Below are 23,772 nucleotides of genomic sequence, written 5' to 3' on the forward strand. Positions count from 1 at the left end.
AGAGTTCTGGTCTCAACATACAATGGTCTCAACATACAATGGTCGTCCCGGAACCAATTAATATTGTAACTTGAGGGACCACTGTATTGTGTAAGTCCTATGTTTACTCTATTTCGACCCGACTTAGATGAAACATTGTATGTTTTATTAATCTTTATTTTATATTGTGTTTTCGTTATATTTTATAGCCTTTTGCCTTCGTGTATTAGACTTCATTGAAGGTATATCTCGCGTCGTATACGATTACATGCACAAGATGAAGGCAGGTTATGTAACGCTGTTTGTAATCTGTGATACTGTCTGGGTTACTTGAATGTTATGTGATAAAATCAATAAAAACTGATTTGTTAAAAAAAAAAAAAAGTTTCCACGGGAGTACCCCTTTAACGACGCAGGACGTATATTTACATCCTGCGCCGGCTCCCGCGATATGAAGCGGGGTCGGTCCCGGCGCTCATCAACTGCCGGGACCCGCGGCTAATACCACACATCGCCGATCGCGGCGATGTGCGGTATTAACCCTTTAGAAGTTTCCCGGCTAGTCAATCGGGCTGTTCGGGACCGCCGCAGTGAAATCGCGGCGTCCCGAACAGCTTGCAGGACACCGGGAGGGCTCTTACCTGCCACCTCGGTGTCCGATCGACGAATGACTGCTCCGTGCCTGAGAGCCAGGCAGGAGCAGTCAAGCGCCGATAACGCTGATCACAGGCGTGTTAATACACGCCTGTGATCAGGATGAGAGCTCAGTGTGTGCAGTGTTATAGGTCCCTATGGGATAACAATGATCAGTATAAGAGATCAGTGTGTGCAGTGTTATAGGTCCCTATGGGATAACAATGATCAGTATAAGAGATCAGTGTGTGCAGTGTTATAGGTCCCTATGGGATAACAATGATCAGTATAAGAGATCAGTGTGTGCAGTGTTATAGGTCCCTATGAGATAACAATGATCAGTATAAGAGATCAGTGTGTGCAGTGTTATAGGTCCCTATGGGATAACAATGATCAGTATAAGAGATGTGTGTGCAGTGTTATAGGTCCCTATGGGATAACAATGATCAGTATAAGAGATCAGTGTGTGCAGTGTTATAGGTCCCTATGGGATAATAATGATCAGTATAAGAGATCAGTGTGTGCAGTGTTATAGGTCCCTATGGGATAACAATGATCAGTGTGTGCAGTGTTATAGGTCCCTATGGGACCTATAACACTGCAAAAAAAAAGTTTAAAAAAAGTGTTAATAAAGGTCATTTAACCCCTTCCCTAATAAAAGTTTGAATCACCCCCCTTTTCCCATAAAAAAAATAAAAAACAGTGTAAATAAAAATAAACATATATTGTTAAGTAAACCGCACGGTCAATGGCGTACGCGCAAAAAAATTCCAATGTCCAAAAAAGCGTATTTTGGTCACTTTTTATACCATTAAAAAATGAATAAAAAGTGATCAAAAAGTCCGATCAAAACAAAAATCATACCGATAAAAACTTCAGATCACAGCGCAAAAAATGAGCCCTCATATCGCCCTGTACGTGGAAAAATAAAAAAGTTATAGGGATCAGAAAAGGACATTTTTAAACGTATACATTTTCCTGCACGTAGTTATGATTTTTTCCAGAAGTGCGACAAAATCAAACCTATATAAGTAGGGGATCATTTTAACCATATGGACCTACACAATAATGATAAGGTGTCATTTTTACCGAAATATGTACTGCGTAGAAAGGGAAGCCCCCGAAAGTTACAAAATGGCGTTTTTTTCTTCGATTTTGTCGCACAATGATTTTTTTCCCGTTTCGTTGTGAATTTTTGGGTAAAATGACTAATGTCACTGCAAAGTAGAATTGATGACGCAAAAAATAAGCCATAATATGGATTTTTAGGTGGAAAATTTAAAGGGTTATGATTTTTAAAAAGTAAGGAGGAAAAAACGAAAGTGCAAAAACGAAAAAACCCTGAGTCCTTAAGGGGTTAACATTACCCATAATCCTTCCTACCTTGACATCATAACCGTAAGTCTCTCGGATATCCTCATCGGAGTCGGTCTCCTCATCGTAATAGTCTAGAGGTGGCTGTGGAGAAGAGGCCACACTGGATATCCCCCGACTGAAGGAACCCTGCTGGAATATGGGCAGATGACCCTACAAGACCAAGATGGTGTCACATGGACAATATTAGAGAAAATACTGATTGGTAACCTCCCCCCGGAGACCCTACAGATGGTACAAGGCTGGTTGTAATGGTGCCCACCTGCAGGTCAGGGTTCGCTGCCGCTTTCTGTAGTTCCGCACTGATGATCTTCTCCGTCTTCTCCCGTGCAGCTTGCTCCACCATACGCTGACTCAGCACAGAGAGCTTGGCCAGGGCACAGGACAGTTCTTCCGTGGCCAGCGCCTGCCGTGCCCGGTCCTGCCAGCTCATTGCCCGCTCCGTCAAGCACTGTAAAGCTTCGCCCTCGGGCAGCCGCACCGGTAGTTTCTGCAGAGACACCAGCAGGGAGAGGATAGTCTCCAGCCGCGGCCGCCGGGATCGCATGCACTGTGTGCACAGGAACTTCACGTCCTTTGACTGCCAACTTGTGCCCTTTTTCTGGTTGCTGGTTTTGGGCAGGGGCACGCACGTACTGTGGAACCAGTCCTTACAAAGCTCACACTGTAACATAAAGCCGCTGGCAGCTTTGCGGCAGATACAGAACCGAACTTCCTCAATGCGATCCACCATCGCCATCTTGGCCAGATTGGCTGACCGCAGTGAACGCATCGAATCCACCTCTTTGTGCTCCAAATCCTTAAATAATGCAACCTAAGTGGGAAGGGAAGATAACAAGGGTTACGATGGAGGCTCGTCGTATCATGTGACGTCATGACGACACTAAGGCTGCATGCACACCACGTTTTTGTAATACAGTTCCCGTATCAGGTTTTTGATGAAAAACGGATTCCTCAAAACCGGACTAAATTGTATTAAAACGTGTGTACAAATTCTAACCTGTATACGATTAAAAACCATATACGCTTTGAAAAATGATGTACGGTTGCATCTGTTTTTTAAGAAAAAAAACATAAGTTTTTTACTTTTCATTCCATTATTAATAAAGTTTCACTTGAAATTCCAAGAAAAAAACTGCAAAGTCAAAAACCATATGGTGAAACCGGATGGAACCGTACGCACATTCAGTTCTGTATGGTTCTTCCATGTTTAAAAAAAAAAACAAAACATATAAGGTTTAGGGTAAAAAAAAACGGAAAAACGTATAAGACGCAAAACGGACTAAACCGGATGATGCGTTTGACATACAGTTTACAATGTTAATTTAATGCATACGGTTTTCTATACAGTTCCATACGGTATATATCCAGACTCCATTACCACGGAGGCGGTGTCCCGCGGCTCCTCCTGTGACTCTTCTAGTTCGCTCATAGAGTCCAGATCCAGGTCTTTCTCCTCCAGCAGCTCCTTCGCTTTCTTCCTCTTATTACGGCCGCTCCCATAAACCCCGATATCACTACGTGGGCTGAGCACCTGCACAGGACAAGAGAAGGGAATTTAGTCATGACCACAATCCATGGTACCTTAACCTCTTAAGGACGCAGGGCGTACCTGTACGCCCTGCGCCCGGTATATAACGGGGGGGTCACGCCGCGACCCCGCATCATACCGGGTCGGTCCCGGCGGCTAATGATAGCTGGGACCCTGGGCCAATAGCTTGCGGCACCGATCGTTGTGCCACTCGCTTTTAACCCTTTAGATGCGGCGATCAAAGTTGTTGGCCGTGTTTAAAATGAAGGTAAAAGCTTCTCGGCAGCTTCCCGGCAATAGCCTTGCATTGATCAGTGTAAAAGATCAGTGTGTTCAGTTTTATTGCCCCCTATGGGAGCTATAACATTGCAAAAAAAAGTGAAAAAAAAGTTAATAAAGGTCATTTAAAGGGGTACTCCAGCGCTTAGACATCTTATCCCCTATCCAAAGGGGACGCCCCCTCCCATAGGCTTGCATTGAGGGGGTGGAGCGTGACGTCATGCGGGGGCGGAGCCGTGACATCACAATGCTCCGTCCCCGTGATCGACAGTAATCAGACCCGGAGTGAACACCCTCCGGGGACTGATTCTAACGGGGTGCGGCGTGCAAGATCACGGGGGTCCCCAGCGGCGGGGGCCCCGCGATCAGGCATCTTATCCCCTATTCTTTGGACAGGGGATAAGATGTCTAAGCGCCGGAGTACCTCTTTCCTAACAAAAGTTTGAATCACCTCCTTTTTCCCATAAAGAAAATAAACATAAACATTTGTGGTATCGCCGCGGAAATGTCCGAATTATAAAAATATATCATTAATTAAACCGCACGGTCAATGGCGTACGCGCCAAAAAATTCCAAAGTCCAAAATTGTGTATTTTAGGTAACTTTTTATATCATGAAAAAAATGAGTAAAATGCGATCAAAAGGTCTGATCAATACAAAAATGGTACCGCTAAAAACTTCAGATCACGGCGCAAAAAAATGCGGAAAAACAAAAAAGTTATAGGGGTCAGAAAATGCAAATTTTTTAACGTATACATTTTCCTGCATGTAGTTATGATTTTTTCCAGAAGTGCCACAAAATCAAACCTATATAAGTAGGGGATCATTTTAACTGTATGGACCTACAGAATAAAGATAAGGTGTCACGTGTACCGAAAAATGTACTACGTAGAAACGGAAGCCCCCAAAAGTTACAAAATTGTGTTTTTTCTTCAATTTTATCGCACAATTAATTTTTTCTCTGTTTCGCCGTGGATTTTTTGGTAAAATGACTGATGTCACTGCAAAGTAGAATTGGTGGAGCAAAAAAATAAGCCATCATATGGAATTTTATTTGCAAAATTGAAAGCGTTATGATTTTTAGAAGGTGATGAGGAAAAAATGAAAATGCAAAAAATGCAAAAACGCTGACTCCTTAAGGGGTTAAAGGGGTACTCCACCCCTATACATCACATGGATAGGGGGCACCTTTGGATAGGGTATAAGATGTCTGATCGCGGGGTCCCGCCAGTGAAGAGTGCAGCACCGGAGGCTCGTGACGTCAAAGCCATGCCCCCTCAATGCAAGTCTATGGGAGGGGGCGTGACGGTAGTGCAGGGGTACGACCACTGGGACCCCCCGCGATCTCCCGTATGGGGCCCGGCTCTCCAGCCAAACAATGCGTGTCGACCACTGCACGAAGCGGCAAACGGGAAGCCCCATCAATGCAGCGTTATGGCAGAGTCGGAGATCGCCGAATGCAGCGCTTCGGGGGCGTGACAGCGTCCACTTCCTGCGGTGGTCGAACAAGCCCCCTTCCTGAAGACTGTAGGGGCCCCTTAAGGGAGATCGTTGGGAGGTTCCCAGTGGTCCGACCCCCCGCGATCTGACACTTATCCCCTATTCTTAAGATAGGGGATAAGTTTTTATATACCGAAATACTCCTTGAATCATATGATTAAATGAGTAGTGCAGTGAAAAATAACTTCTCCCCTATCCAAAGGGTAGGGGATAAGTCATAGATTGCGGGGGTCCGATCGCTCCGGCAGTGCCGAACCCCGCACGCAGCGGCGGCCAACACGCCCCCCTCCATGAATCCCATAGAGATACATGGAGGGGGGGGGGGGGGGTTTCGGCCGAGGCTTCCTGGCTGCTTTCGGCAAACTGCCAGGGCCTCATAAGAGAGATGGCGGAGGGGTCCCAGTGGCGCGACCCACTGCGATCTGACACTTATCCCCTATCCTTAGGATAGGGGATAAGTTTTTATATACTGAAATACTTCTTTAATCATTTAATTGCTATAAAACAGTCCCCTGTGCGAACTAAAAAAAAACAAAAATATATAAATTAAAAAAGAAAAAAAAGTTTTAATAAATGTGAATAAGCCCCTCCTCCAATAAATAAATAAATAAAAAATAATCACCCCCTATTCCCATTTTATAAAAAAATAAATAAATAAAAAATAAATAAAAAAAAAAAAAAAAAAAAACATGGTATCTCTAATGTTCCCATTCTCAGGATTGGCGGGGGTCCCAGCACGGTTGGACCACCACTAAAGATGAGCGAACTTACAGTAAATTCGATACGTCACGAACTTCTCGGCTCGGCAGTTGATGCTTTAGTTCAGCTTTCAGGTGCTCCGATGGGCTGGAAAAGGTGGATACAGTCCTAGGAGACTCTTTCCTAGGAATGTATCCACCTTTTCCAGCCCACCCGAGCACCGGAAAGCTGAACTAATTTACACAGGAAAAGTCATCAACTGCCGAGCCGAGAAGTTTGTGACGAATCGAATTTACTGTAAGTTCGCTCATCTCTAACCACCACCAATCAGCTTGTTATCCCGTATCTTATGGATAGAGAACACCAAGCCGAGATGAGAAATTCCCAATAACTCTAAGCCAGTGGTCTCCAACCTGCGGACCTCCAGATGTTGCAAAACTACAACTCCCAGCATGCCCGGACAGCCAACGGCTGTCCGGGCATGCTGGGAGTTGTAGTTTTGCAACATCTGGAGGTCCGCAGGTTGGAGACCACTGCTCTAAGCCTACAATTGAGGGGAACCAGGTACAATCGCATACGGAAATTCTCCCACCTGTAGTAACGTGTAGCTGGAGTTCTTCTTTAGGAAAGTCCTGCCGGTGCGCTCCCTCCAGGCTCGTGCCGCCGCTACCTGAGACTCCAGCTGCGGGAGGGCGTCTAGTCGCACTGGGATCGGTCGGCCCTTGCTCAGCAAGCACTCCAGGTGCTCCAGGTATGCATAGTGACTGCCATTCTGCAACGGGACAAAGAGCAATATGTCAAGCATAATAGTTACAGTAGAGGCAAAAGGTCACACGGGGTGCGGAGTTACCTGAATGGCTTCAACTTTTGCGGTCCAGTCCTTGGCTCTCTGCAGAGCTTCCTTCAGCGCCAACACGTTGGGCAGATACGCCTGGATGTTCTTCGCCTCCGCCAGGATGCTTTCAAGACTGGGCACACTGTGCTGCGGCCTAGGAGGGTCACAAGAGGTCAATGCTTTATACAGTAGAATCTATTAATAGCGCACACTAACGGGGAATAAAAAAGTGGCCGCTAGTCAGAGATGTCTCCTATTCTGGCCCAAAACTGTCCCCTATTGGGGAAAAAGGTTGAAAAATCTGAAAAATTGGGAGTGTTTTGTCCCCTATTGGGAGTGGTTTGTCCTCCATTGGGAGTGTTTTGTCCTCTATTGGGAGTGTTTTGTCCTCTATTGGGAGTGTTTTGTCCCCTATTGGGAGTGTTTTGTCCTCTATTGGGAGTGTTTTGTCCTCTATTGGGAGTGTTTTGTCCCCTCTATTGGGAGTGTGTTGTCCCCTCTATTGGGAGTGTTTTGTCTCCTATTGGGAGTGTTTTGTCCTCTATTGGGAGTGTTTTGTCCTCTATTGGGAGTGTTTTGTCCTCTATTGGGAGTGTTTTGTCCTCTATTGGGAGTGTTTTGTCTCCTATTGGGAGTGTTTTGTCCCCTATTGGGAGTGTTTTGTCCACTATTGAGAGTGTTTTGTCCCCCTATTGGGAGTGTTTTGTCCCCTCTATTGGGAGTGTTTTGTCCCCTCTATTGGGAGTGTTTTGTCCCCTCTATTGGGAGTGTTTTGTCCCCTCTATTGGGAGTGTTTTGTCCCCTATTGGGAGTGTTTTGTCCCCTATTGGGAGTGTTTTGTCCCCTATTGGGAGTGTTTTGTCCCCTATTGGGAGTGTTTTGTCCCCTATTGGGAGTGTTTTGTCCCCTATTGGGAGTGTTGTGTCCCCTATTGGGAGTGTTGTGTCCCCTATTGGGAGTGTTGTGTCCCCCTATTGGGAGTGTGTTGTCCCCCTATTGGGAGTGTGTTGTCCCCCTATTGGGAGTGTTTTGTCCTCTCTTGGGAGTGTGTTGTCCCCCTATTGGGAGTGTGTTGTCCCCCTATTGGGAGTGTTTTGTCCCCTATTGGGAGTGTTTTGTCCCCTATTGGGAGTGTTTTGTCCCCTATTGGGAGTGTTTTGTCCTCTATTGGGAGTGTTTTGTCCTCTATTGGGAGTGTTTTGTCCCCTATTGGGAGTGTTTTGTCCCCTATTGGGAGTGTTTTGTCCCCTATTGGGAGTGTTTTGTCCCCTATTGGGAGTGTTTTGTCCCCTATTGGAAGTGTTTTGTCCTCTATTGGGAGTGTTTTGTCCCCTATTGGGAGTGTTTTGTCCCCTATTGGGAGTGTTTTGTCCCCTATTGGGAGTGTTGTGTCCCCTATTGGGAGTGTGTTGTCCCCCTATTGGGAGTGTGTTGTCCCCCTATTGGGAGTGTGTTGTCCCCCTATTGGGAGTGTGTTGTCCCCCTATTGGGAGTGTGTTGTCCCCCTATTGGGAGTGTGTTGTCCCCCTATTGGGAGTGTGTTGTCCCCCTATTGGGAGTGTGTTGTCCCCCTATTGGGAGTGTTTTGTCCTCTATTGGGAGTGTTTTGTCCTCTATTGGGAGTGTTTTGTCCCCTATTGGGAGTGTTTTGTCCCCTATTGGGAGTGTTTTGTCCTCTATTGGGAGTGTTTTGTCCCCTATTGGGAGTGTTTTGTCCCCTATTGGGAGTGTTTTGTCCGCTATTGGGAGTGTTTTGTCCGCTATTGGGAGTGTTGTGTCCCCTATTGGGAGTGTTGTGTCCCCCTATTGGGAGTGTGTTGTCCCCCTATTGGGAGTGTGTTGTCCCCCTATTGGGAGTGTGTTGTCCCCCTATTGGGAGTGTTTTGTCCCCTATTGGGAGTGTGTTGTCCCCCTATTGGGAGTGTGTTGTCCCCCTATTGGGAGTGTTTTGTCCTCTATTGGGAGTGTTTTGTCCCCTATTGGGAGTGTTTTGTCCCCTATTGGGAGTGTGTTGTCCCCTATTGGGAGTGTGTTGTCCCCTCTATTGGGAGTGTTTTGTCCCCTATTGGGAGTGTTGTGTCCCCTATTGGGAGTGTTGTGTCCCCTATTGGGAGTGTTGTGTCCCCCTATTGGGAGTGTGTTGTCCCCCTATTGGGAGTGTGTTGTCCCCCTATTGGGAGTGTTTTGTCCTCTCTTGGGAGTGTGTTGTCCCCCTATTGGGAGTGTGTTGTCCCCCTATTGGGAGTGTTTTGTCCCCTATTGGGAGTGTTTTGTCCCCTATTGGGAGTGTTTTGTCCCCTATTGGGAGTGTTTTGTCCTCTATTGGGAGTGTTTTGTCCTCTATTGGGAGTGTTTTGTCCTCTATTGGGAGTGTTTTGTCCCCTATTGGGAGTGTTTTGTCCCCTATTGGGAGTGTTTTGTCCCCTATTGGGAGTGTTTTGTCCCCTATTGGAAGTGTTTTGTCCTCTATTGGGAGTGTTTTGTCCCCTATTGGGAGTGTTTTGTCCCCTATTGGGAGTGTTTTGTCCCCTATTGGGAGTGTTGTGTCCCCTATTGGGAGTGTGTTGTCCCCCTATTGGGAGTGTGTTGTCCCCCTATTGGGAGTGTGTTGTCCCCCTATTGGGAGTGTGTTGTCCCCCTATTGGGAGTGTGTTGTCCCCCTATTGGGAGTGTGTTGTCCCCCTATTGGGAGTGTGTTGTCCCCCTATTGGGAGTGTGTTGTCCCCCTATTGGGAGTGTGTTGTCCCCCTATTGGGAGTGTGTTGTCCCCCTATTGGGAGTGTTTTGTCCTCTATTGGGAGTGTTTTGTCCTCTATTGGGAGTGTTTTGTCCCCTATTGGGAGTGTTTTGTCCCCTATTGGGAGTGTTTTGTCCTCTATTGGGAGTGTTTTGTCCCCTATTGGGAGTGTTTTGTCCCCTATTGGGAGTGTTTTGTCCGCTATTGGGAGTGTTTTGTCCGCTATTGGGAGTGTTGTGTCCCCTATTGGGAGTGTTGTGTCCCCCTATTGGGAGTGTGTTGTCCCCCTATTGGGAGTGTGTTGTCCCCCTATTGGGAGTGTGTTGTCCCCCTATTGGGAGTGTTTTGTCCCCTATTGGGAGTGTGTTGTCCCCCTATTGGGAGTGTGTTGTCCCCCTATTGGGAGTGTTTTGTCCTCTATTGGGAGTGTTTTGTCCTCTATTGGGAGTGTTTTGTCCTCTATTGGGAGTGTTTTGTCCCCTATTGGGAGTGTTTTGTCCCCTATTGGGAGTGTGTTGTCCCCTATTGGGAGTGTGTTGTCCTCTATTGGGAGTGTTTTGTCCTCTATTGGGAGTGTTTTGTCCCCTATTGGGAGTGTTTTGTCCCCTATTGGGAGTGTTTTGTCCCCTATTGGGAGTGTGTTGTCCCCTATTGGGAGTGTGTTGTCCCCTATTGGGAGTGTGTTGTCCTCTATTGGGAGTGTGTTGTCCCCTATTGGGAGTGTGTTGTCCCCTATTGGGAGTGTTTTGTCCTCTATTGGGAGTGTTTTGTCCCCTATTGGGAGTGTGTTGTCCCCTATTGGGAGTGTGTTGTCCTCTATTGGGAGTGTTTTGTCCTCTATTGGGAGTGTTTTGTCCCCTATAGGGAGTGTTTTGTCCCCTATTGGGAGTGTGTTGTCCCCTATTGGGAGTAAATTGTCCCCTATTGGGAGTGTGTTGTCCCCTATTGGGAGTGTTTTGTTCCCTATTAGTGTTCTGTCCCCCATTGGGAGTGTTTTTTCCCCTTTCACGTGTGTCCACGACCTTTACAGAGAAAGTTCTTTATTCGGAGGGTGCAAACACATTAAGTCTTATGGGACTTAAGTCTGCTGGGGAATTAAACTGTCCTCTATTGGGAGGTGTCCTCTAAGGGAGATTTGACTGTATTATGTTACAAAGTTATTTATGCACTAATTCTTACTTTATGGCATGCTGAAAAAAACAGTAGGTTAAGACAGTGTTTCCAACCAGTGTGCCTCCAGCTGTTGCAAAACTACAACTCCCAGAATGCCCGGACAGCCATTGGATGTCCGGGCATGCTGGGGGTTGTGGTTTTTTCAACAGCTGGAGGCATACTGGTTGGGAAACACTGCTCTAAGTCCAATTGAAGGACAATCCTTCAGCCATGGTTTCCCTACAGATTTCCTCCACTGAAAGGTTTTTCCCTCCCTGCTGGAGGCTGTCCGGGCATGTAGTTTTGCAGCAGCTGGAGGCACACTGGTTGGGAAACAATGGGTTAAAGGGGTATGTGCAGCAAAAACTAACGTATCCTCTATGCACAGGAGAGCAGAGGTCCTGTTGTGGAGATTGTAGAGCACCTGAGCAGTCGGACCCCCTGGATCTCCACAATGGGACCCCACAATGGGACAGCACGTGCTCCATTTATTTCTATAAGTGCACTCAGGCATTACCGGAGCTCCCATAGAAATGAATAGATCGTGTGCCGTCTATCACCCATGCTCCTCACCTATAGCCAGGGTCCCATTTCAGAGATTGCAGAGGGTCCCAATGGTCGGACCACCTTGCGATCAGCTACTTATCCCCCTATCCTGTGGATAGGGGATAAGTTCGTTTTGCTGCACAACCCCTTAAACTCTTCTTATTTAGGACAGCCTGTTTCCTGCAAATAAGATCCAGACCCCCTGCCTTGTCTAGTCTATATGGCTTGTTGAGAATATGTTCACACATGACGAATACGCTGCAGATTTTATGAAGGTGATGTGTGTAATAAATTCTGCAGCACATTGTACTCTTGCAGATAAAATTTTAAGACTGATTTTTTTTGTGGATGTATATTGAAGATTTGTAGCACATTTTTCCCAAAGAAATAGGGTGAAGACAAAACCCTTACTCCTCTAGTGTCTTGAAGACATATGAATCGGCACCTAAATACCCAAACAGGGGGCGCCGTTTTCCCCGCTCCTGGTGCATATCACTCTGCAGTTTTGCCCCGCCCCTAAAGCAGCCGTCTTCAGCTTGCGACGCTGTGTGACGTAATTCTATGGGCGATGGAGACGGCTGTTGTGAAGGCAGAGCGAGAAGCGCCATCTTGTAACAAATTGTTGTATAAGGCGTGAAGCGGGAAAATGGTGCCCTGCACAGGGATTTTGGCGCAGATTTTAAAAAGCGTGTCAATTCGACTTCCATCCTGTGTGAACATACCCTGATGAATAGGCAGTGAATGCAGCCGATTCAGATCATCCCCACCCCCCCCCAGGAACGATTGCATTAGTATTTGTTAATATTTTTGGTGTCACATTGTACAGACACGCACCCCTGCATTGTATCTCTCCAGGATGCAGCACATTCCACCACTTACCTGGCTTGCAGACAGACTTTGGCTTTCTCTTCCCACCTCTCGGACACCGTCAGCAGTTCCTGCAGATCAGCCATTGCTTTCTCTACGGCATGATGGGGAGCCAGGCCCACACCCGAATCTATCAACTTCTTCATCACGTCCAAGGTGACCTTATGGGGGTCAGAAAGCGTCTGGCGCACCTCGTCCAGCCACCGCGCCTGCAGCAGCTCTTGTTTCAATCGAGGTAACTCGGGGAGCTCCACGTACAGGTTGGATCCCATATCTATAAGAGCTTGGAGCTTACCGGAGTCTGGAATCTCATCAGACATTGCCTCCTGTGCACGCTCATGAAACTCCTCCACGTCATCCAGCAGATTCTAGGGAGAAAAAACACATATGTAAACCTAGCTATCATAAAGAAATACATAATACATCATTATATATAATACTTGATTTATTTATTTATATTTATTTTTATATTTATTTATATGTATTTATGTATATTTATATGTATTTATGTATATTTATATGTATTTATATATATTTATATGTATTTATATATAATTATTTATTTATATGTACTTGCATTTATTTCATTATTATTTATTTTATCACAAGGAGCAACACAATACTTGATGTATTAATTTATAATATTTATTTACCGTATTTTTCGCCCTATAAGACGCACTTTTTCTTCCCCAAAACTGGGGGGAAAAAGTCGGTGCGTCTTATACGGCGAATACACCCCTATCGCGGCGGTCCCTGCGGCCATCAATGGCCGGGACCTGCAGCTAATTCAGGACATCACCGATCGCGGTGATGCCCTGTATTAACCCTTCAGACGCAGCGATCAAAGCTGACCGCCGCGTCTGAAGGGAAAGTGACACTAACCCGGCTGTTCAGTGATTTCCCCGCGGCGTTCCGAACAGCCCGACTGAATAGCTGGGTTAGTGCTTACAGGACACCGGGAGGGACCTTACCTGCCTCCTCACTGTCTTCTCCGTTCAGGGATCCCCTGTATGGCCGGCGCTCTCCTTCCTCGTCATCACGTCATTGCGTACGTGCGTCGGCGTGCGTAACGACGTGATGGCGGCGACGGAGAGTGAGGATACCCGGCCGTCAGCAGAGACGTTCCAGAGCGACGGGGACACGGCGACAGCGATGGAGCGACATCCAGGGCAGCGGTGACGGGTCCGGAGCGGCGGGGACACGCGAGTATTACCTCCAATGCAGTGGTCTTCAATCTGCGGACCTCCTGATGTTGCAAAACTACAACTCCCAGGATGCCCGGACAGCCGTTGGCTGTCCGGGCATGCTGGGAGTTGTAGTTTTGCAACATCTGGAGGTGCGCAGGTTGAAGACCACTATTGAGTACAAAATCTTTATTTTTTTAGATTTTGCACCTATAAATTGGGTGCGTCTTATACGCCGGTGCGTCCTATAGGGCGAAAAATACGGTATATGTACTTGCATTTATTTCAATATTAATTTATTTTAGCACAAAGAGCAACACAATACTTGGTACATGATCATACATGATACTTGATGTATATTATATTTAATAATGTTTTTATATTTATCTTTATATGTATTTATTTATAACATTAATTTATATGTACTTGCATTTATTTCATTATTAAATTTATTTTATCCCAAGGAGCAACACAATACTTGAAACATAATGATACTTGATGTATTTATTTGTATTTATATATTTATATTTAATTATTTATTTATATGTACTTGCATTAATTTCATTATTTATTTATTTTATCACAAGGAGCAACACAATACTTGATACATAATGATACTTGATGTATTAATTTATAATATTTATTTATATGTACTTGCATTTCTTTCATTATTAATTTATTTTAGCACAAAGAGCAACAAAATACTTGATACATGATCATACATGATACTCGATGTATTTTACATTTATTTAATTATATTTTTAGATTTATTTACATGTATTGATTTATATTTCTTTATTGATATTTTTAGATTTATTTATCTTTATATGTATTTATTTATAATATTTATTTATATGTACTTGCATTTATTTCATTATTAAATTTATTTTAGCACAAAGAGCAACCAAATACTTGACATGATCATACATGATACTCGATGTATTTTAAATTTAATTTTTTTTTTATTTATTGAAATTGATATGTATTTATTTATATTTTTTATGTATATTTTTATATTTGTTTATCTTTATATGTATTTATTTATAATATTTATATGTACTTGCATTTATTTCATTATTATTTATTTTATCACAAGGAGCAACACAATACTTGATGTATTAATTTATAATATTTATTTACCGTATTTTTCGCCCTATAAGACGCACTTTTTCTTCCCCAAAACTGGGGGGAAAAAGTCGGTGCGTCTTATACGGCGAATACACCCCTATCGCGGCGGTCCCTGCGGCCATCAATGGCCGGGACCTGCAGCTAATTCAGGACATCACCGATCGCGGTGATGCCCTGTATTAACCCTTCAGACGCAGCGATCAAAGCTGACCGCCGCGTCTGAAGGGAAAGTGACACTAACCCGGCTGTTCAGTGATTTCCCCGCGGCGTTCCGAACAGCCCGACTGAATAGCTGGGTTAGTGCTTACAGGACACCGGGAGGGACCTTACCTGCCTCCTCACTGTCTTCTCCGTTCAGGGATCCCCTGTATGGCCGGCGCTCTCCTTCCTCGTCATCACGTCATTGCGTACGTGCGTCGGCGTGCGTAACGACGTGATGGCGGCGACGGAGAGTGAGGATACCCGGCCGTCAGCAGAGACGTTCCAGAGCGACGGGGACACGGCGACAGCGATGGAGCGACATCCAGGGCAGCGGTGACGGGTCCGGAGCGGCGGGGACACGCGAGTATTACCTCCAATGCAGTGGTCTTCAATCTGCGGACCTCCTGATGTTGCAAAACTACAACTCCCAGCATGCCCGGACAGCCGTTGGCTGTCCGGGCATGCTGGGAGTTGTAGTTTTGCAACATCTGGAGGTGCGCAGGTTGAAGACCACTATTGAGTACAAAATCTTTATTTTTTTAGATTTTGCACCTATAAATTGGGTGCGTCTTATACGCCGGTGCGTCCTATAGGGCGAAAAATACGGTATATGTACTTGCATTTATTTCAATATTAATTTATTTTAGCACAAAGAGCAACACAATACTTGGTACATGATCATACATGATACTTGATGTATATTATATTTAATAATGTTTTTATATTTATCTTTATATGTATTTATTTATAACATTAATTTATATGTACTTGCATTTATTTCATTATTAAATTTATTTTATCCCAAGGAGCAACACAATACTTGAAACATAATGATACTTGATGTATTTATTTGTATTTATATATTTATATTTAATTATTTATTTATATGTACTTGCATTAATTTCATTATTTATTTATTTTATCACAAGGAGCAACACAATACTTGATACATAATGATACTTGATGTATTAATTTATAATATTTATTTATATGTACTTGCATTTCTTTCATTATTAATTTATTTTAGCACAAAGAGCAACAAAATACTTGATACATGATCATACATGATACTCGATGTATTTTACATTTATTTAATTATATTTTTAGATTTATTTACATGTATTGATTTATATTTCTTTATTGATATTTTTAGATTTATTTATCTTTATATGTATTTATTTATAATATTTATTTATATGTACTTGCATTTATTTCATTATTAAATTTATTTTAGCACAAAGAGCAACCAAATACTTGACATGATCATACATGATACTCGATGTATTTTAAATTTAATTTTTTTTTTATTTATTGAAATTGATATGTATTTATTTATATTTTTTATGTATATTTTTATATTTGTTTATCTTTATATGTATTTATTTATAATATTTATATGTACTTGCATTTATTTCATTATTAATTTATTTTAGCACAAAGAACAACAAAATACTTGATACATGATGACACATGATGCATTTTATATTTAATTATATTTATTTATATTTAATTTGTATATATATATATATATATATATATATATATATATATGTACTTGCATCTATTTATTAATTTATTTTAGCACAAGGAGCAACAAAATACTTGATACATGATGATACTTGATGTATTTATTTATATGAATTAACCTAGATTTATTTTATATGTATTTATTTAATTATATTTATTTATATGTACTTGCATTTATTTATTTATTTTAGCACAAGAGCAACAAAATACTTGACACATGATGTATTTATTTATATTACATTTTTTATTTATAAGTACTTGCATTTAATTGTTAATTTATTTTAGCACAAGAAGCAACAAAACATGACAAAAGTAAAAAAAAATAAAAAAAAAATAAAAGTATGAATACTTTCTAAATACATTGACCTTACCTTAACCTGCCGGGCCTGTGTGATGATGCAGGGCAGGCTGAACAGCTGCTGGACGAAGGCTTTGAGTTCTTCCATAGTGAGCTTAGTGCGAGTCTTCCCAGAGTCTTGGCTCAGCTTACTATGAAAAAACATATAAAAAAAGGTAGTAATATACATATAAAAAACAATAGTAAAAGGGGAAAAAAAAGCAATGGTGACATGCAACCTGTGGCTGTTGTAGAACTATAACTCCCAGCATGCTGGGAGTTGTAGTTTTGAAACAGCCACAAGTTTCCAGACCACAGCTCTAGAACAGGCCCTATTAGGACCCCCCAGGGCTTCTCCTCCGCTACCATTCCCATATATACAGGACTCGAGATGGAAAGGAATAATCTCACCTGTGTTTCTGCTTCTTGGCAAGAAGAAGCTGAGCTACCGACGCGCAGGTCTCCGCCTCCTTTATGGAGTCTCTCAGCTTACGGTAAAGTTCGTTCTCCGGGAACTTCCTGTCCTCTGCATCCTCCAACATCACCTTCAGCTCAATGATGTCTACAGAGGAGATCAGAATAAAATGCAAAATAAATAAAATAACTAAATAAAATAACTAAATAAAATAGCTAAATAAAATAGCTAAATAGCTAAATAACATACATAGCTAAATAAGATAACTAAATAAAATAACTAACTAGCTAAATAAAATAAAATAACTAAACTAGCTAAATAAAATAACTAAATAAAATAAATTGCTAAATAAAATAACTAAATAGCTAAATAACATAACTAAATAAAATAGCTAAATAACATAACTAAATAAAATAGCTAAATAAAATAAATAAATAGCTAAATAAGATAACTACCGTATTTATCGAAGCAAAATTTTTTAGCCTAAAGTCTATCTGCGTGTTATACTTCGATAAGCCGCTGCAGTTCAATTATTTAAATTTGGGCGGTTTAAATCAATGAACTGCAGCGGCATTTGCAAGTCCAGAGACCTGCCGTCACTGCCCGATTCTCTGCCCCTGCCTATCCTGGGGTCCAGAGACTGCCGGCGCCGCTGCCCCATTGCCTCACCTATCCCCGGTTTTTCTTACCCCGCAGAAGCCCCCAGGAAAGGCCCGCTTCTCTCCCCCTGCCTTTCCTGGGGTCTAGAGCCCTGCTTCCGCCGCTTCTCTCCCCCTGGCTATCGGCGCTGCTGCCCCATTGCCGTCCCCCATCCCCGGTTTTATAATAACCTGTTGCCGTGGTCGGGTCCGCGCTGCTTCTGGCTCCGGTGTGGCGTTTCCTGCGTCGCTGCGAGGCGCAATGACGAATGACGTCTTCAACGCGACATCACTCGTCATTGCGCAGCGCATAGCAACGACGCAGGAGACGCCACACCGGAGCCAGAAGCAGCGCGGACCCGACCCCGGCAACAGGTAATTATAAAACCAGGGATGGGGGACGGCAATGGGGTCAGACAGCCGACCAAATAGACAACAATGGTCGCCTCGGAGGCCTGCTGGGTCAAACCTGTCCTGGCAGGAGAGCAGAAAATACCCCTGAGGAACGAGCCACAGAGGGTTGGTCGAAACATGGAAGAGAGAGATAAGAGAAGCTCAAATGCAGAGATTCGGCAAAGCAAGACAAATATGGCGAGGAAATGCCACTTCCAAATGAGAAACATGCCGGGGAGGCATGAAGGGAGAGCCCTGCCGAAGGCCAACTCAACCGTAGAACAGAGGTTGAGGAGGGAGAACAATAGAAAAACAGCTGAGCACGCTCAGCAAGAAGGTAAGGCTCAGAAGGCGGATACCAGAGCCGCTACAATGGGACGGAGGAGAAGCAAAACTCATGTACAGTCCCGAACACCTGAAGAAAACGGCCAGAAAGAAGGCTAGGGCAAGTAGCACCCGCCGAACACCCGAACCGAGAGGATTAAACTGAAAACGGCAATCCTAGGCCACTCAGCTCAAAACGTGGTGGAGGAGAACACAAGAGTACTCCGCACAGCAACGAAGGGGGAAATAACATGCCACAAAGGGGACCACGCACGTGGAGACACACGAAACACCTAGACTGGGCAACCCAGCCCCTAACCCAGAGACCCTAAATAGACTGGAGGGAAGGAGCAGAGCCCAGCCCTCCAGAACACTGGAGCCGCTGCCCAGGGAAACAGAGGAACCCATGTCAAGGAGGAGCAACAAGTGCCCCTGTGAAACCAGGACGGCGACAGCCGCAACAAAGCCATATCTAGCAGAACCCCACCAAGAGAAGGGGGAGATCGAGGGCATGAATGAAATAGAGACCATTCCGGCACAGGGAGGTCGGAGGTCAAATGCTGCAAGGCAAGAGCAGGCGCCATACAAGGGTCATACGACCCCCCAGAAGGAAAGGGAACACGAAGGCTGAATCTCGATTAAAGACACCCACTAAGCTACACCCAAGCCAGTAGCGGAAGGGTTAAACGAGATGGCTGAGGCAGTCGCAGGAGGAAGTATAGAAGACCGACAGCACTCCCTCTAGAAAAGAAGGAGAATGCAAGGACCACCAGTGAAATAGCGGAAACCTAAGAAACTCCACCCCAACACCAAGGGGGCGTCAACGCTAGGCATCCCATAGGAGGTAAACACAGTGCGTAGTTGGACCACTAATACCACCTGTCCATAGAAGGAAAGATGAGACGGAGAGAGTAGTCGGAGCAGAAGTCTTACAGAGCCCACTAAAGCACCTCCCCTGTTAAAGATCCAGAATGTATGATAGTCAATGCAGCCTCAGAAAGGACTGAACTCGCACCCCCTGGTGTACGAGACCAGTTCTCTATCCAATGAGCTATTTTGTCCCCTGGGTGGGGAATGTAAACCCCGGACGGGCCAGACTTAGAACTCTGGACATGACCGTACCCAGCAATGGCAGAGACACTGCAAACAACTCACACGAAAGGAGGGGGAAGAAAAGGCTGTATTGGACAGAGCGGGGTCCCCACCAGCGACCCTGCGCTGAGAAGATTACAGCAGGAAACAGGGGGTTAAAAAAGGTGGGTGCCATATCAGATAGCGCCCTGAGAATACACAAGGTCACCACCAGATCCCTTGAACTAAAAACCGACCCAACCGCAAACCATGTGACATCACATATGCTGCTGCTATAGGTGGTCCAGTGCACCCGCAGGGACACAACGGTTGACCGTCTCCCACCGGAAGCAGGGTCCGGAATTCAGCCACAAATGTGGTGGAAGGCACGCCCCATGGACGTTGGGGAAACCTGGGTGCATGGAGGGGCACCCTCCTGAAACGCCCGCATGCCGTGGTGAACCAGGACTGCAGCCGCGGATGTGACAGATAGCACCTACTAAAAGGGCATGGCAGAGGGCGGAAGGACAATGGTCAAATCTGACGGATAGTAGGGTACCGAAACTACCACCATGGACGCGGCAGACATCGTAACCTCTAAGGATGGTGTAGAGGGCCCTTGAACACAGTCAACTCTCACTCACAGGGAGTACCGGAATAGCAGCTGCGGCATACGACCCAACCTCTATGGATGGTGGAGAGGGTCCATTATACAGCAGTCAACTCTCACTCATAGTGGACTACTGAAATAGTAGCTGCGGCAGAAGATCCGACCTCTATGGATGGAGTAGAGGGTCCATGGTACATCGGTCAAATCACCTAGTGGGAGTACCGGAACAGCATTGGCGGCAGATGACTGTAGAGGATCCATGGTACTTATAATCGGGCAACTCGCACTCACAGCGGTAGTACCGGGACAGCAGCTGCGGCAGACGACCCAACCACTATGGATGGTGTAGAGGGTCCATTGTACAACGGCGAACTCTCACGCACAGTGGAGTAACGAAATAGCAGCTGCGGCAGATGGCACATCCTTCATGAGCAGTGGAAGGGGTAAGGGTGGCCGGTGGAGAAGGGAACAGGCTTAATGTCACTCCCTGTGCAAACCTGCAGAGAACATTTATGCAGAAGTCGTCCTTGGCGGGATCTAAATCCCAGCCCAGCGATGCAAGGCAACACCGTTACCACAGAGCCACTGTGCAGCCCCTTGGGAGCAAAGCAGGTTACTGTCCCAAAGACCGAACCTTCGGCAACTACATACCCCAACGAGGAGACCATGAGGTGCAAGGGAAAACCCGCAAAAAATAAAACAGAAAAAAGGTCACTCTGGAACAGGAGCTAAACAACCATTGTGGACCCACAGGGAGCATACTCACCCACGAAGTCTTCGACCAGTTAGGGCCACCTGCCTTAAGCCAGCCTGGCAAACAGGGGCAAATGGGGGACCCCGACCCAGGGTACAGCGACAGGCGATTGTTGTTGGCAAGGGGGCGGTTAACTGCCCATCCAGCAATGCACCGTGCCCCTAGCTCGCAGGTGGGGGGGGGGGGGGGGGAGACCAGGCAGCGCCATGCTCCTGTCCCCCCACACTGGAGAAAACCAAAAAAGGAAAGAAAAACTAAACTTTAGACTAAAACTAGGAAAAAAACTAAGAAATAAGACCAGGTCTGGAGAGAGCACCTGACCTGTGTCTGCCTCCTACTGACACTAAGCTAAAACTGATTAGCTCTGTGCCTGTGGGCGGGTGTATCCTGCTGGGAGGAACCGAATTCTTTTTTTGCCTAGTGTCAGCGCCTCCTAGTGGCAGCAGCATATACCCATGGTCTCTGTGTCCCCAATGAGGCGACCGAGAAAAGTGCATTGTCCATGATTCCCATTTATTTTATAGCAATGTTCTTACTACTTAATAAATAACTATCTAAAAAAATGTAATAAATTAAAATAAAATAAAAATTGGAAGAAAAGAAAAAAAAGTCATCTAAACAAATCCTACTCCTACAGGAAACTATATATATAAAAAAAAAAAGAAAAGATGGCACTCAGCGTGCACTGCATAAAATAGCAGACTGACCTTTTTTGTGGTTCAGGCTGGCTGTCAGGGCTTCTGTTACTCGACTGACCCACGTATCGTAGGATTGGGCGCGTAACTTCACTCCGTACAGCAGGGCCGGGAAATCTTCAAGGGAGTATCGGTACCTAGGTATCAAAGGAAGGAAAGTGTTAAAATATGCTGCTGATCTCTGTATTCTCAGTGATGTCACCGCTGATCTCTAGTGAATGGATAGGCTGTATTCTCAGTGATGTCACCGCTGATCTCTAGTGATGGATAGGCTGTATTCTCAGTGATGTCACCGCTGATCTCTAGTGATGGATAAGCTGTATTCTCAGTGATGTCACCGCTGATCTCTAGTGATGGATAGGCTGTATTCTCAGTGATGTAACCGCTGATCTCTAGTGATGGATAGACTGTATTCTCAGTGATGTCACTGCTGATCTCTAGTGATGGATAGGCTGTATTCTCAGTGATGTCACCGCTGATCTCTAGTGATGGATAGGCTGTATTCTCAGTGATGTCACCGCTGATCTCTAGTGATGGATAGACTGTATTCTCAGTGATGTCACCGCTGATCTCTAGTGAATGGATAGGCTGTATTCTCAGTGATGTCACCGCTGATCTCTAGTGAATGTATAGGCTGTATTCTCAGTGATGTCACCGCTGATCTCTAGTGAATGGATAGGATGTATTCTCAGTGATGTCACCGCTGATCTCTAGTGAATGGATAGGCTGTATTTTCAGTGATGTCACCGCTGATCTCTAGTGATGGATAGAATGTATTCTCAGTGATGTCACCGCTGATCTCTAGTGATGGATAGGATGTATTCTCAGTGATGTCACCGCTGATCTCTAGTAATGGATAGACTGTATTCTCAGTGATGTCACCGCTGATCTCTAGTGATGGATAGACTGTATTCTCAGTGATGTCACCGCTGATCTCTAGTGAATGGATAGGCTGTATTCTCAGTGATGTCACCGCTGATCTCTAGTGAATGGATAGGATGTATTCTCAGTGATGTCACCGCTGATCTCTAGTAATGGATAGACTGTATTCTCAGTGATGTCACCGCTGATCTCTAGTGAATGGATAGGATGTATTCTCAGTGATGTCACCGCTGATCTCTAGTGAATGGATAGGCTGTATTCTCAGTGATGTCACCGCTGATCTCTAGTGAATGGATAGGCTGTATTACTGGTTATAGGAGGGAGAACGTTCTGCGTCACCATCTCACCTTAGACACTTGTTCTGTACAGGACACGCACACAGCTCGTCTACATGGTGCAGACACACAAGTCGATCAGAGTTACAACTACAGGTGAGAGCGGAGAGGAAGCAGGTTGTCCTGCAGGAGGCGCACTGTCTCTCATCATCTGGGACCAGCTCAAAGACTTCCTCTTCTGACTGCTGAATCCCCTGAGACACAACAACAACAACTCTTAGATCTGACAAAAACAACAAATAAAGACGAAATAAACACAAAGCCGCTGATCCTTACCATCTGCACTGCGTTCTCCCGTATCCTGCTCTCCTCCTCGATCATTACCGTCATCTCTTTACACACCGAAGCTGCCAACCCCACATCCAAGCACTCCGGGTCCGCCGCCATTTTGAAGATAAGTTCTTCGTGAGAAAACACACAGTGCCGCCTCAGTCTGCGGTAATGATTGACGCACTGACGTCCCATAGGAAGCTGGAAAAAAAAAGGGGGGGGGGCCATATTATAGCATTATTAGGAATTATCCCAATACCATTTTTTAAAGACTGAGTACAAGTATCGATACAATTTTTTTCTTTTTTTTAAGTACTTGCCGATACCAATTATCAATACTTGGTAATACTATATATATATATATTTTTTTTTTTATGGGAAAAAAGGGGTGTTTTCAGTTTTTATAAGAGGAAGGGCATATTTTATATAAAATTTTTTATTTTATTTAAACATTTTAGGGGGGGGGTGATTCCAAATTTTATTAGGAAAGGGGTTCACATTTTTTATTTTTCAATTTTTTTTTTACTAGTTTTTGTCGCTTGCATGCACTGAACAATGCTATGCCATCGCACAGCATTGATCATTGTTATTGGTGCTCCATTACTACAGCCTGCCATAGCACAGGAATGATCAGTGTTATCCGTTCTCCATTACTACAGCCTGCCATAGCACAGGAATGATCAGTGTTATCCGTTCTCCATTACTTCAGCCTTCCATCGCATAGCATTGATCATTGTTATTGGTGCTCCATTACTTCAGCCTGCCATAGCACAGCAATGATCAGTGTTATCCGTTCTCCATTACTTCAGCCTGCCATAGCACAGCAATGATCAGTGTTATCCGTTCTCCATTACTACAGCCTGCCATAGCACAGCA

General features: G+C 44.7%; 1 protein-coding gene across 1 annotated transcript in view; it reads right to left on the reverse strand.

The window, feature by feature from the left end:
- KDM5A (lysine demethylase 5A) overlaps positions 1–23,097 on the reverse strand; it is a gene marked incomplete at its 5' end in the record, with an annotated part of 40,620 nt that extends 17,523 nt beyond the window's left edge. Inside the window, 11 exon segments of the mRNA XM_056517856.1 lie at positions 1,996–2,139; positions 2,249–2,800; positions 3,368–3,520; positions 6,588–6,767; positions 6,846–6,984; positions 12,145–12,500; positions 16,544–16,661; positions 16,921–17,071; positions 21,422–21,546; positions 22,639–22,820; positions 22,903–23,097. Coding sequence (XP_056373831.1) covers positions 1,996–2,139; positions 2,249–2,800; positions 3,368–3,520; positions 6,588–6,767; positions 6,846–6,984; positions 12,145–12,500; positions 16,544–16,661; positions 16,921–17,071; positions 21,422–21,546; positions 22,639–22,820; positions 22,903–23,097 — 2,295 coding nt within the window.
- Between the last annotated feature and the right edge of the window lie 675 nt (positions 23,098–23,772).

The sequence above is a fragment of the Hyla sarda genome, chromosome 4 (genome assembly GCF_029499605.1).
Source record: "Hyla sarda isolate aHylSar1 chromosome 4, aHylSar1.hap1, whole genome shotgun sequence".
In the NCBI taxonomy this organism is placed as follows: Eukaryota; Metazoa; Chordata; class Amphibia; order Anura; family Hylidae; genus Hyla; species Hyla sarda.